The sequence below is a fragment of the Populus nigra genome, chromosome 11 (assembly GCF_951802175.1).
Source record: "Populus nigra chromosome 11, ddPopNigr1.1, whole genome shotgun sequence".
NCBI lineage: Eukaryota > Viridiplantae > Streptophyta > Magnoliopsida > Malpighiales > Salicaceae > Populus > Populus nigra.
In genome coordinates, this window is record NC_084862.1 from 4,563,437 (window position 1) to 4,579,891 (window position 16,455).

Sequence of the window (16,455 nt, forward strand, 5' to 3'; positions counted from 1 at the left end):
AGGAGCAGGTCCCCATAAGTCACAATGAATTTTTTTAAAAATACCAGAACTCGAGTGTTCAGAACGAAAAAAAGGTAATCGACTAAGTTTTCCAAATTGACAACTATCACAAACATGTTCATGCTTTATAGTTCCTTTAACATCTATCAAGCTTTTATTGTGCAATAATTGTAAAGCAGAGAGGTGCGGATGTCCTAAACGCTGATGCCAAATATCTGTTGGTCCTGATCTGAATCGATTGGAGAAGTAGAGCTCAGACATGGTGGAAATAGTATAGAGATCACCCTTGCGCCATCCTGTGATCACGGGTTGTCTTGTCTGTCGTTCCTTAATACAGAAATCAACATTAGAGAATTCACAATTAACAGGAAATTGGGATGTTAATTGACTTATAGAGAGTAAATTCTTTTTTAAGTCTGGGACTAACAATACATCATCAAGTGGCAAGATTTTATTTTTGTGTTTAATGGATGAGTCTCCAATATCATGTATTGGTATGGAGGAACCATCACCAATAAGAACTGAGTCAGAACCATAGTGATTGCGAATATTTTTTAACATACCTGGATTACTTGTCATGTGGTTGGAAGCTTCCGTATCTGAGATCCATTCTGTTTCAGTAACGGTATTGTCCAAGGTGAGAGCTACAAGAGCTTGTGGTATGTCTTCATGTTGATTTGGTTGCTTTGGAACCCACCAGCATATTTTTGCAATATGATCTGCTACCCCACAATACTGGCAGGTTTCTTCTCGGTACAACTCACGTTCTGCAGGAGTCATGCGTTGTTCTCCAAATGGAGGGGGTCGTTTTTGTTTAGAGTCTGAGGTGGGTCTAGTAGTGTAGGTACATACCTTATCTTTAGGTTATTGTGCATAGAAACCTCTCCCAGTAGATATGAAGCTTTGTTTGTTGCCATGGTTTCTTGAAGAGTGTTGTTGAGAACGTTGATGTCTTTGCCCATAAAATGCTAGTTGTGGAGTGAATGAATTAGTTGTCTGGTTGGAGAACCAATTTCGTCTTTGATCTAGACTCTGTAATTGAGAGACCAACTCAGAGTAAGAAGGTCTTGGTGGTTTCAGCATTGTGGTAGTGAAGGTTTCATATTGAGGGCCAAGGCTTGTGAGGAGACAAAAGACTTTCTTTGTCTGGAATTGGTTTCCCAATAGCTGCAAGGCTGTCACATAATCCTTTGAAGGTTCGGATATGTTCTCCAATGGTTTTGTCATCTTCTTTGCGGAAATAAGTAACTTGTTGTCTGAGGAAGAATTCTCGTTCTTGGGAGTCTTCTGCATACTCATTTTTTAGAGCATTCCAGACAGCAAAGGCTGTATCTAAGCCTACAGCAAGGCCTAATGTTTCTTCTGAAAGTGTCCCAATCAGCCAGCCATGAAGGAGTCGGTCTGACTTTCTCCAAACAATGTATTCTTCAGATAGATTTGGTGAAGAGTCTGTGGTGGTGGTAGAATCTGGTACAATATATTTGTCAGGGGCTGTGTTTTCAATGGTGAGATGCTCAACCAAGTCTTGACTCTCTGCAAGAGATAAGGCTTGTTCTCTCCATAATGGATAATTTGTAGGAGTGAGTTTGAGGGTAATAAAGTTACCAACATTGAGTGACAGAGTTGACATGTTATGTGGTTCTGCTAGGATTGCTGTATGTTCACAACAAGCTCTGATACCAAGAGAAAAATTACAGAGGAAAGGTGTATTAAAAGGTTTCTCTGTTTCTTAAGAAAACAACGTGAATCTACAGCAATGAATTCTGCAAGGGCTGCTGGTTATTATATAGCAATACAAGTTGCTTAAATTGGATACATTAAATAGCCTAATTCTCAGCTGATTTACTTTTATAATCAGCCAACGTCTCTTTCTGTTTCTGTCTTGTTCTCCAACGTAACCTTCCTTGTTGCTGCAGTTGATTTGTTTCTATAATCAACCAATGTCTCAACGTCTCTTTCTGTTTTTGTTTTGTTACCATTAATAAAATGATAGTCTTAACATGTGGATACAATTTTTTTTTTGTAGTTTTAAAGGTATAAAAATTTGCACGTTCTTAGTTTTTTAACCAGAAGATACATGAAGTGCACCATAATGGCATTTTCTTGGATGAACACTTTCTTACATGTCTGAACCATAACAATTTGTTCAACAACACTTTAAGCCAAAGTTCCTCCTTAAGGCACATCAAGGAAAGCTTATGATTCATTTTTGATGATGCAGAACCAATAAAGGCCATAAAACATGTCGTAAGATAAGAACAAAGGGCTGTAAAGGATGGAATTTTATGTGGCTGCAGTACTTGGAACTGTAATCACGTAGGATCAGGGAGGAGCCAGAAATTTTTCGTGTTCTGGACTATGATATAAATACATAAATTATTTTTTAAAATTAATTATTCATTCTAATATATAAATTTATTAAGTTAATAATAAAGTTTTAATTCAAATACATAACACTATATATATATATAGTACATAAAATTTAAAATAAAAATAAAAATAAATTATACTATCAAAATTACACTCTTCGATATTTTGTAAAATATAATTCATCTATGATCGAATCTAAATCAATATCTTCAACAAACTCTCATTCAATGTATTGAAGATATTGATTAGTGTGCAGCTAATGGCTGCTAATTAATTAGTGTTGCAAGGTAAATTAAGTAAGATATATATATATAATTAAAGTACATAAAATTCAAAATAAAAAAAATTAAATTATATTATCAAAATTGCACTCTTCGATGTTTTGTAGAATATAATTCATCTATAATCGAATCTGAAACAATATTTTCAACAAACTCTCGTTCAATGTATTGAAGATATTGATTAGTGTGCAGCTAATGACTGCTAATTAATTAGTGTTGCAAGGGAAATTAAGTAGGGTATATATATATATATATATATATATATATATATATATATATATAAAATTAAAGTACATAAAATTCAAAATAAAAATAAATAAATTATACTATCAAAATTGTATTCTTTGATATTTTATAGAATATAATTCATCTATAATCGAATTCAAATTAATATTTTTAACAAACTATTGTTTAATGTGTTGAAGATATTGATTAGTGGGCAGCTAATGACTGCTAATTAATTAGTGTTGCAAGAAAAATGAGGTACGCGGCTAATAGCGACTAATTAATTAGTGTTGTCAGGAAAATTAAGTATACCTCTAATGGCTGATAATTAATGTTACATGAGAAGTTGGGTAGTGTTTAGGTTTGCTATGTAAAAAATAAAACAAAAAAATAAATTATTAATTAATATTTTTTTTTTTTGTTATCTAGGCTACAGCTATTCTTAGCCTTGTAAAAGGCTCCGCCCCTGCGTACGATGTTGGACTGATTGGCTACATTGGGGGAGTAAGTCCATGTAGAGTTAAAAGTCAAACAACTACGTTAATTCGTGCACTAGAGAAGGAAAGTTAAGGGTAAAGATTCATGAGATTTCATAAAGATGAGCTTTTTAATTTTTAATTTTTTAAGATATAGAGTTATTGGAAAGGAAGGGGGCGATATTACAGGATTAACTTGTAATTAACTCTAGTTTTAATGTCATTGTTTTTTCTATTGCAAAAGCTGCAGCCATAAATCTGTATATCTACTCCCTCGGACCCCCCCGAAAAGCATAGGTCATGAAAATAGGAAAAATTTGACTGGATGAGAAGATATTGTTGGAATCAAATCAATCAATATCTGCTTTGCCTAAAGATAGACCATTCACGTGGTAATTATTTATTTGTAAAAAATAAGATTTTCTTCCTTCCCAAAGAATTGATGAGTTCTTTTTGTAAATTTGATATGAAAACAAAAATACTTTTCTATGAGAAACAAACTTGTTTGCTACTCTATAAGAAGGGGGGCATATGCATGAGAAAAAACAGGATAGCCTTGCACTTGCACACCTGCATTATTTGCCTCCATTCTCGAAGATCAACCAATGACGATCCAAGCCATTAAACCAATTAAAACAACAAAAAATGTTGACAATACTTCGAGCAGTGCAGAAGAAGAGCAACCTCTGAGTCCAGTGGCTCGAATGTTTCATGAATCCGACTCCACCGTGTACATCATTGTCATCATCGGCTTCGAGACCCAACTCAATCCGGAAGTTATTAAAGCAAACTTGGGGCACACTTTGCTCTCGCAACCTCGTTTCTGTAGTTTACAGGCAAGTTCTGTTTCCTTTCTTCCTGTCTTTTTTATCAATACGCCAGCATCTTTAAAATATTCCAAGCAGTTACGTAGTGTACCCTGTGGTTCCGAAGGAGGAGCAAGCTCTAATCGTACGTGTTTTTTGTAATTCAACTTCATGGTATATACATGTGTACACTAATACTAATTAACAATTACTAATCTCTTACATTTTCTTATTGTAAGACGGGATCGGTATTAAAAATCACTTTCTTTTTTTAAAGCAAAATTGTCGCGATAAAAACTTCTGATTTTTTATGACAAAAAATTGATGGAACAGCTTCCAGATGAGAAACGTGGTGGCGAGCTCAAATGGGTTAGAACAGTGGTCGACTTGGACAACCATGTCAAAGTCCCTACACTTGACCCAAACATGGACTCTCCTGATATGTTCGTGGAGGATTACGTCTCTAATTTGAGCAAAACAGGGATTAGCATGTCAATACCTATGTGGGATCTCCATCTCCTCAATATCAAAACTTCTGATGCTGAATCCGTAGGCGTTCTCCGAGTCCACCACTCTCTTGGTGATGGCACGTCTCTCATGACACTTTTCATGTCTTGTACCCGCAAACTATCTGATCCTGAGGCACTTCCGTCCCTTCCAATGAACATGAAAAAGAAACATGGCAGTTCTAGTGGAGGGTTTCTCCAATATTTCATCAAGCTTTTTTCTGTGTTGTTGTTATATTGGAATACTTTTGTTGATGTTGTAATGTTTTTTATCACAACTTTCTACTTGGATGATACGAAAACGCCCCTCAAAGGTCCATTAGGCGTTGCATCTACTCCACGGCGGATTGTTCATCGAACTGTGAGTTTGGAGGATGTTAAGCTGGTCAAGAATGCCATGAATGTTGTAAGCCAATTACTAAATATCAATCTGTCCACACTGTAGAAGTTTTACTTATTCTCTCTTAGTATTAAAAAAAAGTGTTGATTTATGTTTCGAAAGAAAATTCACGGAAAAATTTGCATTACTCTCAAGAACTCGTTGCTTTTTTTTTGTTGTTAATTTTTTCTAGACAGTCAATGATGTGATGGTGGGAGTCACAGAAGCAGCTCTAACTCGAAATCTCAATAGAAAATATGGTAAGAAATTTCTGAAAATAAATTTAATGCCAACTTTACTTCGGTGTAAAGTTTTAGCTTATGTTCTTCAAAGACAATAAATACGCTTATAGCTATATCTAAAACAATTTTCTAAAATATGCTCTTAGCTAGACTACACGCTTAAGTAATCAGATAGGTTAAATTAGCTTAATTAACTCTTAATTTGCTAGTTATCTTCCGCTTGGTGAACTAATTCTTTATTCGGCAGGTAAAATTAAGGAGGAGGCAGGAGGGGCAGAAGGGCACAACAATCTTCCTAAGAACATTCGTCTAAGAGCAACTCATTTCGTGAATTTAAGGCCATATCTAGTAAATGAAGTGAGTAAAACAACTTCTTTGCCTTTTTTCTGCTTGGGAGCTAGTGCTTTGCTCCATTGATTTCATGTTCTGTGTTTCGCCTTGAGGGATTCTTTTTGCTCCCTTGGTGTTTTCTATTAATTTAATGCACAATAAAAAAGATTAAGAACTTAATTACTTATCCTCTCTTTTCTTTCATCTAATCTAAACAATAAATCAATAAACTATTGTCTAATAATGGATTGTTAGACAGTATTTAAGGATTCAAATCAAAAACAAAATTCGTCCCATCTCAAGCATTATTAATATTTAAGGCTGTCTCATTTTTTGCGTATCTATTACTAACAAAGGATCGATTAATTATAATTTTTTTCAATTTCTTTATATATAGGATGTTTCTGAAATGATAAAAAGTAGCAGCAAAGTGAAGCTGGGCAACCTGATCGGCTACGTTATCTTCCCCTTCACCATTGGATTGCGAGAGGATGTATTAGATCATGTTCGAAGTGCCAAGGCAACAGGAAAGAGGAAGAAAGCTTCTCTTGAAGCATTATACACATATTTAATGGCAAAATTCTTTATCAAATTCTTCAGTGCTAAGGTACAATAAATCTGCTAGAACACTCGACCCTTTATTATTAGTAGAGCTATACTGATCCATTTCTTCCTTGCAAGGCTTCAAATGTTTTTCTAGTCTTATTGGGGCTAAAAATAAATAAATAAATCCTATTTATTGTCGCAGTGGGCAAGCTTTCCAACTCAAACTACATTGTGGTACTCAAACGTGCCTGGTCCTCAAGAAGAAGTCACTTGTTTCGGCCATCAAGTGGCATACGTAGCTCCTACATGCTATGGGCAACCTAATGTGAGTACCATCATATTTTGAATTTATTTTTAATTTAAAATTATTATTTTTATTTTTTAAAATTATTTTTAATATGTTGGTATCAAAAATAATTTTTTAAAAAATAAAAAATTATTTTAATATATTTTTTTAAAAAAAATATTTTTAACTGCTACTACTGCTATTACAATTCCAGACCAAAATAACAAAACTAAAATGGTCCCTGGACAGAAGTTTTCTACTTTTTTGAATGTCTCCTTTCATTATTTTTCAGGCAAAACTTCATTTACTTAACAGAGTTCTATAATCATTAATAAAATTTGACTATTATAAAAAATAAAATGGTCCTTGGACCATTGTAAATTATATGTATTAACTATCATTAACGTGTGTTCTAAAATTTGAAAAACACAAATGACATGCAAATCACCTCTAACTTGAAACAGAAAGAGTCTCGTAAATTGATCGTTACTATTTTTAAGAATATATATCCTCATTTTAATATTGTCATATATGTTTGGTTTCAGGCATTAATGATTCATGTTGTGAGTTATGTCAACAAAATGAAAATCATCGTATCAGTTGACGAAGGGGTAGTTCCTGATCCTCATCAAATCTGCGATGATATCGAAGAATCTCTTAAGCTGATGAAAAATGCTGTCATAGAGAAAGGGCTGGTTGATTGTTATGATTACTAAATGTTGCTATGATTAATGACAATAAATTAGTGAATGCACCCATTGTACTATTCACTCGTGGTAACCCGAGTGTGAAGGAATATTATAACACAAGTATTTTAGATAATCACTTATTAATAATTATATGTATACTTAGTATATATCAGCCGTGGTATGCTAAGATAATTTTTTAAAATATAATAAAAAATATAAAAAACCATTTAATATTATTGTTATAGTCATCTCTAGTCAACTTTGAAATTTCTAAACACAACTCCTTACCTATCTTTAATTTAAAATTAAATTATTTAAAAATTATCTTAATATGAACTAATCAATTTAACCAATCAAAATATAATCCAGTCAACTTGTAAAAAATGTTTGATGATAAAATTGAGAGAAAAGAAAAAAATTAACAAAACAACCTATCAACTCAAACTCTTTACCTAGCCTGGATTTAAAATTAAATAGTATGAGACTTTTCTTGATATGACCTTATCAACTTGATTGATCCAAAAACAACTTGGCTAACTGGTAAAAAACTTTTAAGGATGAAATCGACATAACAAAAAACACCACAACTAGACTCATTGCCCTACCCAAGTTTAATTTTAAACCAACGTTTAATTTTAAACCATGAAGAAGTTGATCTGATATTATTTAGTTGACTTGGTCTGACTAAATGCATCATGCATCATGAACAACCAAAAAAATTAATAATGAAAGTGAGACTATAAAAAATAAAAATAAAATAAATAATGATAAAATTAAAAGGCCATCCGTTTCACTATTCACATGAAGAATGAAGGAGATGAAGGAGGTGCCTTGCAACCTAAATCTGATAATAGATATAGGTAATAAGTAATGTTCTGTTAATATTTTGAGAAAATAAAATGAAGATAGTTAGGATAAAGAACATGTGACAAACTAGAGATAGGCACAAAGTTGTATTTGACATTGGTGTATAAAATAAGGTAAATATCTCTATATTTGACGAATGAAAGATAAGATATAATAAAATACAGAAAAGCATGTTATTCACTTGATATATATTACAATCAACTTGCAATGATTACAACAATAATAAATACCATTACTTTAAATTTAATTTATAATTAGTCTTGGTTACTACACTTTACTATGAGGTGAAATTATTTTTTTATGAAAAAAATAATATTTAAATATTAATGAAGTTAAAATATTGACATAACAATTGGTCATGACAAATGTATAATGCTAATTAAAGCTAAGCTAATATAAAAAATCTTGTAAAATCCACAACTCGCATTATATGATTAAAAAAATAAAAAGAATTAGAAATTTTTTTTAATATGATAACTTTGTAAATCTTTGACGCGAGTCATTAGACCTGAAGTATTCAATCTAGAAAAATAATAAAGTTTAATTTTTAATAAATTAAATTTTAAAATATAAAATTTTAAAAAATTCAATCATATGAAAAGATTTTAAAAAATAGTAATTCAAAGCACCACCACCACCATTATTATTAATATTATAAAAACTCTGAATTTGATTTGAAGGATAAAATTAAAAACTATATTTAATTCGAAAGATAAAATTAAAAATAATAAAAAATTTGACAAAAAAACAAAAAAAAATAAAAAATTATAAGATGAACGGCCAAATCGAAATATATTTTATATACAAATTAGAAACCAAAAAACCCTTTCACAAAAGGAAAAATGACCAAGATACTAAAATCAAAACTAAAATAAATAAATTTGAAATATCAATAATAATGAGGATCATAGTGCTTTTATAAGGGTAAGAGAGAGAAACAAAAGGATAAAAAAAAGTTCATCGATAATAAACTGGCTGCATTTTGAATACACGCATCACTAATTATGAAAAGGAAGACGACGAGGCATCAAATCATACGATGAAAGGCTGATTTTTACCATTGTAAGCCACCACCCATGCTATTCAAAGTACACGATGGCTCCCACATGATGATATGTGTTTTGCACGCGCCAATAGCTTTTCTAAAATAAAAAAAATTATTTAAATATTAAATTATGCCACTATCCTTAATCAAATCAATAATTAACAAAAAAAAAAGAGAGAATATGACCCTAATACCCTTGAACCCAATGAATTAAATTTCTTAGATCCAAGAGTACATGTGTAATTCTACTATGTATTAAAAATTATAAATATCTATATACCCCAACTCGAAGCTATTGATTTTTTGGCTCCTGGGGTACTTTTGTTATTTTATTATTCATTAAAATATTAAAAAAATATAAAAATGTCCTCTAACAAACTAGTAATGACTAATATATCATATGAAAATACCTAAATACCCTGAAATCAAAGGCAAACCATGTTTTTATCTCAAGGCTATAAACGTCATGGTAATATGAGTTTATAACAAAAATTAATATGCCTTCTCCTTTAGTATTTTTATTTATGAGCATTAATGTTTTAACAAAATAAAATAGTTATTTATTCACCCATCAAAATCATGTTAGAAAAGAATTTGTAAACTTACTATACAAAAGATAATTCATTGATAATAAAATGATATAATTAAATTATGATTTATTCATTCATTAAATTCAAATATATTTGACAGTAAAATAAATAATTAAATCAATCATATGTCAAATAAAATATTTACACCAACATAAAATTAAAAACTGAACATAATTGAATATTCAAGGAAATAATTTGATTGTATATTTTTTGTTATCATTCAATCCCCACATCTTCTCCGTTAAATCAAATTTCTTTAAGAATATGATCAATTTTTTTTTTGTATCATGTATGTTTTAATTATTATATTATTTTTTCAATAACGATTTTATTTTGTTTTATAATATTAAGAAACTCAGTAATTTGACATCAGAATTCTTATTATACTTTTTAATGTAAATAACTCTTTGTTGGGTTATTAACAAATTAATTTATCCTAAATCATTAAATTGTTTAATTATTATCATTTTATTAAATTGTATAAAATAATCCATCGCTTATTTTGACCGATTGGTTTTTCCATATTAATTTGATAAAAATAAAAATATCAAACTTTTAAAACAATTACATTTCTAAAAAGTAATTTAAAAATTTAAAATATTAACAATATATGTGTAATAAAAATACATTTAAAAATAAATAAATAAAAATATTGAACTTAGAACCGAGCCCAATAACCATTGGGCTTGGAATCAAGCCTAGATGCCTAGGTTGTGTATTATTATTGCATTCTGACCAACTCGCCGGTGATGTAGGAAAACATTAGTCAAAGAAATATGTCTTATATTAGTAATTTCTCAAGATAACCCTTTAACTTCTTCCCTTACGCAAAAAAAAAAAACCCAGATAATATGTCTGATTCGACGACCAATGTAAGACCAAAATAGTCAAAGAAATATGGATCGTTCGGCCTCTGGTCATTTAATATCCATATTTTGCAAGCTTGAGAGAGTAAATAGAAGGAGATGAATAACTTGAGAATGAAGAGAACTAAGTTGAGAGAAAGGGAAAGAGTTATCTTGAGAAAAAGGAAAGAAGTTGGTTTGAGCTATAATATTGTAGTTGTTGTCTATATATATATATATATAAAAGGATGTAGACAACTAACCTTAGCTAATCCTAATGGGTTTTGTATAATAAACCCTAATATAATAGATACAATACTAATAATACAATTGATATCTAGACATGGATCTAGAATTATGTTTGATTATATTGATGCAATTAATATCCCCCCCGCAAGTTGAATAGGGAAGGCATCACATTGAACTTGTATAGTAGAAATGTAAATTAAGATGATGAGAGGTTTAGTGAAAACAGATCGATAATCTGATCATCCTAAGTAATAAATTGAACCTAGAGATCCCTCTTAGCGCCCATATTAAGGACGAAATGAAAATTAATCTCCACATGTTTTATGCAAACATAGAATACTAGATTAAATGTTAGTTAAGTGAGTCATAAGTTATCACACCGTAGTAGAAGAGAGTAGTTGTACAAGAAATTCCAAGTGTAAGAAGTAGAGACTAGACCTATTGTAATTCTACAACAACATTAGCAATGGCTTTATATTTTGCCTTTGTAAAAGACCAAACAACAATGCATTGTTTGCTAGATTTTCAAGAGATCAAGTTTTGAACAAGAAAAATAGCACAATCACTAGTAGTATTTCAATCATCAACACTACTAGCTCAATGAGAATCGCTAAACCCATTGAGAGAGAGAGATCACTCTTAACATGTCAAGTGCAAACTAAAAGGTGAAGTACTATGTAGATATATAATGCAAGATTTATTTAATTGACAACAAATGAATATCAATTAGAGAATGGATAAGCTAACATACCTTGTTAACCACGAAACAAGTGTCAGGTTATATGAATGGGAGATACTGGAGAGCACCGTCTAACTGTCTGAATTGGTTAGGACCCGGATGAGGAGAACCAATTGATTTGAATAAATGAGAACCTACTACAATTAGAGTAGCAATTGGTTTACACTCAGACATTCAAGATTTCTTTAGAAACTCAACAATGTATCATTGCTGTGAAAAAAGTAAGCCATCAGTAGTGGAAGAAACTTCAATACCATGAAAATAGTAAAATGGACATATATTATGATGAGTATTGCGGGTTGGACCATGGCTATGTTGTTGATGACCTTTTCACGATTGTGAAAACCTTCACAATCACCAAAGAAAGTATTCTAGAGTAGGGCGGCGCTCACCATTATAGGAAAAGATAGATCATCCTTGGGCTTATTGGGGTGCAATGGATCTATATAGTAAGGTGAGCTACTAGGTAGAGGGTCTCGAAATCACTATCTTACCAAATAGAAAGGTGTTAAGAAGTGTTTCTATATATAAAATCATGGTTAACAATAAAAAGTGCAATTCATTAAAGGATACCGATTCTACTCGAGCCGTCAGAGTAGTTACAAGATACTTAGACTCTACACGAAGCCTTTTAAATAGGTAAAAGTTGAAATATGAAGGATTAAGATGTTTATCAAAAGTTGTGAGTTCATCATTATAGGCTTTTTCATGTTGTAAACAAGTTGTGACACTTTCATCAGGTTTTTAACGCAATTCAACCAAGGCGCAGAATGTGTAGACGTAGGATTTGCCGCAAATAAGAGAGGTTTGTGAAAGAGATTGATTTATGAAGTAGCCATAAGTGCAGTTATACAATAAATTCTAATAATACTATAATAGAACAATGAAGAGAATTAGTTTAAGAAAAAATGAAATTACTGTAAGCTACAATCTTTTAGTTATTATCTTGTATTATTTTCAACAATATATGTATGTATGTATGTATATATATATATATATGTATGTATGTATGTATGTATGTATGTATGTATGTATGTAAAAGGAATGTAAATAACTAACCCTTGCTATTTCTAACAAGTTTTGTATAATAAATTCTAATATAATAAATAAACACATAATTATTTTTTAGCTTAGAATTATATTTGATTATATTACCCATTTGATATTTGCTTGAGGTTTAACTTAGTATATGAGAAATCAACTGACTCAATACATTTTAACATTCATTACAGGAAATGGGTCTACAAGAGAGTTAAGAGACAGATCAAGATTGAAAATTTTGTCATGTTTCCAAAACTTTTTGGCACAGTTCCTGTGAAGTTGTTCTAAGAAATATCAAGTTTCTGGTGCCTCGAAGTAAGTTTCCAAGAAAACTTGGGCTTATTCCCGTCAATGCTTTGTGGCCCAGTTCACGATAAGCCAGCTCTGGAGCTAGGGAGGCTACTGAATTTGGTAATTTACCAGAAAATTTGTTATGGGAAGTTCAATAATCCCAAGGTCAGTGAACGGTGAGAAAACATCAGGCATGGAGCCAGTGAGTTTCTTACTAATTTCGTAGACTAAAAAATCTCAGTTTTTTTAGCTTGCAAATTCCAAGAGGAATTGGGCCAGTGAGTGACTGTTATCAAGTTTGAGCAGAGTTAGCTCGGTTAACTCCGATACTGGACTCGGTATTTACCCCGTGAATTGGTTGCCTGATAAACAAAGGGCCTCCAGTTGGGTCATCTTGCCTATGGCAGTAGAAGGTGCCCGAGCTCTTGTTGTTCTCTATACACACATCATGTTGTATTCGAGCTTGGGCAACCCGAATAAAAGATCCGGGAATTTACCCGCAATGTTATGGTTTTGAAAATACAAATACCATCAAGGTTTAGGAATTCGACTAGAGATGATGAGATTGTACCTGTTAAGAACCTCTTTGGTTTGTCGGGTAGCCCATGGAGTGATATGGTGTTAACCCGGTTGTCGATGGTGCAAGTTAAGCCATCCCTGTACCTCTTAGGTTTGTCGGGTAGCCCATGGGTTATACCCGGCTTGAATGCCAATAGACTCCATTGATCATGTTCGAGGCAGGCAGCTGGTGCGGATTTTAACGATTGGAAGATGAATACGGAGACGAGGAGAACATAGAGGTGCTTCACGTTGTTTTTGAGAGGAAAACAAAATGCAGAAAGGTGCTTGGCAGGGCATTGCTGACATTAGTAAGTGATGCTTGGCATGGAGAAATGGAATAAAGTCTCCTTTGCGAAAGTTAAAGACGCTGAGAAAATGCTGCTGTTTACCAAATGAAAAGGAAAATGTTGCTTAGAGACCGAATTTGGATGACAATCTAAATTTCCAGGATAAGGGTGCTTAGTTATTGTTGGCCAAAAGGAAGTTTACGATGTTTCGTGTTTGCGAGCATAGGATTTATTGTGTGGTTGTTTGTTTTTACTCGAAAATATATAAAAGTAATATTTTATTTTTATTTTTTTAAATTATTTTTATATTAGTATATTAAAATCATGGAAACATAAAAAATAAAATAAAAAATAAAAATTATTTTTTAAAAAAATACTTTTAAAGAACAAAAAACAAACAGGTTATTAGATAAGCAAACCTTGCAATCTATTTGTTTATGATGATTTAAGGATTTGTTTGTTTTTGTGTTTTTTTTTTTAAATATTGAATTTTTAAGTTTCAAATTAATATTTTTTAATATTTTTAGATTATTTTAATATGTTGATATTAAAAATAATTTTAAAAAATAAAAAATATATTATTTTAATATATTTTTAAATAAAAAACACTTTAAAAAATAATTATTATCACAATCTTGAACGCTATCGTTAAAATTTAACAACCCACGACCCACTACAAAGAGAAGATGAGTTGTGCACTAACCATTACAAAGTATTTAACTAATATATAAATCCCTATACCAACAAAGGTTTGATTTGATTGTATCCCTCTTCATCAACATCTTGCATAATATCAACCCTCTGTTAATTAAGTTGTTAACGAGGAACTACTATCCTAATAACGTCATTATGTGATTAGAGTTTGTTGACTCGCTTGTAAGAGAAGATGATTTCTTGCATCCTCAAATTAATGGAATTTCTCCTTAAAAGAAGAAAGAGATGAGTCGATCTGCTTACGAGTTGTATGATAGTATTTTATGTCATTTGATAATGATACAAGATGATGTAAATTTTGGTTAAGAGTTTAATGGTGACAAATTTTGTATGATAGTATTCAATATTTGTTTGGAAAAATGAATTAAAAGTGATTAAAAAAGATTCAATATTCAAACTTTTCAAAAATATCCATCTATTATTTTAATTTAATTTTAATTTAGTTTTTAAATTAATCTATAGAGACATTCAATATTTTTCTTGATACAGGGATTTGATTAAATATTTTGTTGTGATATAAAGTTTCCTCACCCCAAAAAAACAGGAAAGAAAGAAAGTGGTGAATAAATTAGTTATATTATACAAAAAATAAAAGAGCTCAGAGAGTTACTATGCATACATATTTATGTTTAAAATTATTATTTTATCTTTGAAGGGTAATTCACTTAGCTTGGATTTAGAGATAGGAAGGTAAGGGTTAGTCATTACATGAATGGTGAGGGTTAGTCAGTATTTTTACATCTTTGATACATAATGTAATTACTAAATTAGCCTAAAAAAAAGCACATTTTTCTTAAGTTAAGGGGCTTTTCGGGTTTTCAATATTTTGTATAATAAAATTATTTAAATGCCTCTGAAATTAATCTTTCTTGGCTTTGGATGCAAGGACACTTTAGTTATTTTGTTATATTTTTTTATTATTCTCTTGTGGAGCCAAAGGTAATTGAGTCTATTAAAATATATGAAATATTATTTAAATTAAAAAATGGATGGTGCTACTAGCACTATTCGGGTGGTGCATGCAGTGCTAAAACAACTCTAAATGTCGTCGTTCTAGACAATGTTCGATGCATCTCACCACTTCATTATAGTGGTGAGGTGCGTGTTGTCAGAAGACTAGTGGTTGAGTTTTGACAACATGTTTTTTCCCTTTTTCTTTCCTCTCTCTCCCTTTCTAGAAAAACATCTTAGCCATTACCAAAAAAAAGATTCTAGTTATTTGTTTGTTTAGTCAAATTTGGTCATTTAGTAGTAAACCCTTATCTCATTTGGATTACTTCTATCTTACACTATATTGAAACATCCATATTTATTTAAATTAAAATTAATTAAAAGATAAATTAAAATAGTTGAGGGTTTCACCATTCGTGAACAAGACTTGTTAAAATGTTCATGTTATTACTCATAATATCTTTTTTTTACCTTTTCATATACTTAATTTTTTTTTTTTACTTTGCTATTGGATTATTACACTTTATCTCTTTTATTTTTTTCATCCTAAAAAAATCATGTTATCATAACTTTAAGTGTTAGGATGTGTTTTATTATGCATGTTCTCTCGTATATGTTGCGACATGAATTATTCAAGCATTATATTATGTATCACTATTATAAAATAAAACTATAGGTTATAGTTAAAAAAAAAATTTTAAATGAGGCTTTAAAAAAAGTGTGTTTTTTTTTATTATTTGCATTATTCAAGAGACATATTTTTCTATCCCTCTTATTTTAAAAATCTATATTTTTGTTGTTGCTCATTTTTTTGTCTCCACATAAAAGAAAAAGAATAATAATAATGATAATAATAAAAAAAAGGAGAACAAGACAGTGTCGTGTTAACCAAAACTGTTCTTCTTCTTCTTCTGCTTTCCCTAGACACTCTATAGGGGAAGAGAAGCATTTTGTTTTTTTCTTTTGTTTCTCCCCCCCTCTCTTCCCCCACTCGTCTGAGCACTGTCAAAACCCAAAAGAACACAACCCACACCCCCTTATGATGAGAAAACCAGGGGAGTCGTGCCCTACAAACAGCTCCCCATTGGTTATTTTACCCAGTACAGGGGCAGCGTGGCCTCGCTCCTCAGCGTTATAAT

General features: G+C 31.1%; 1 protein-coding gene and 1 long non-coding RNA gene across 2 annotated transcripts; one reads left to right on the plus strand and one right to left on the minus strand.

The window, feature by feature from the left end:
* Nucleotides 1-3,885: 3,885 nt before the first annotated feature.
* Nucleotides 3,886-7,269, plus strand: LOC133668467 (wax ester synthase/diacylglycerol acyltransferase 11-like). The gene is made up of 7 exons (XM_062088337.1): nucleotides 3,886-4,188; nucleotides 4,492-5,070; nucleotides 5,237-5,303; nucleotides 5,533-5,642; nucleotides 6,013-6,222; nucleotides 6,364-6,486; nucleotides 6,993-7,269. Exons 1-7 carry the CDS (start codon nucleotides 3,958-3,960, stop codon nucleotides 7,161-7,163), a joined length of 1,491 nt encoding a protein of 496 aa, XP_061944321.1. The 5' UTR covers nucleotides 3,886-3,957; the 3' UTR covers nucleotides 7,164-7,269.
* On the minus strand, nucleotides 4,911-13,855 carry LOC133668468 (uncharacterized). The gene is made up of 3 exons (XR_009833713.1): nucleotides 13,375-13,855; nucleotides 11,484-11,681; nucleotides 4,911-9,145 (listed from the first exon to the last, which is right to left on the minus strand). It is a non-coding gene; the product is annotated as an uncharacterized LOC133668468 (long non-coding RNA).
* Nucleotides 13,856-16,455: the final 2,600 nt, after the last annotated feature.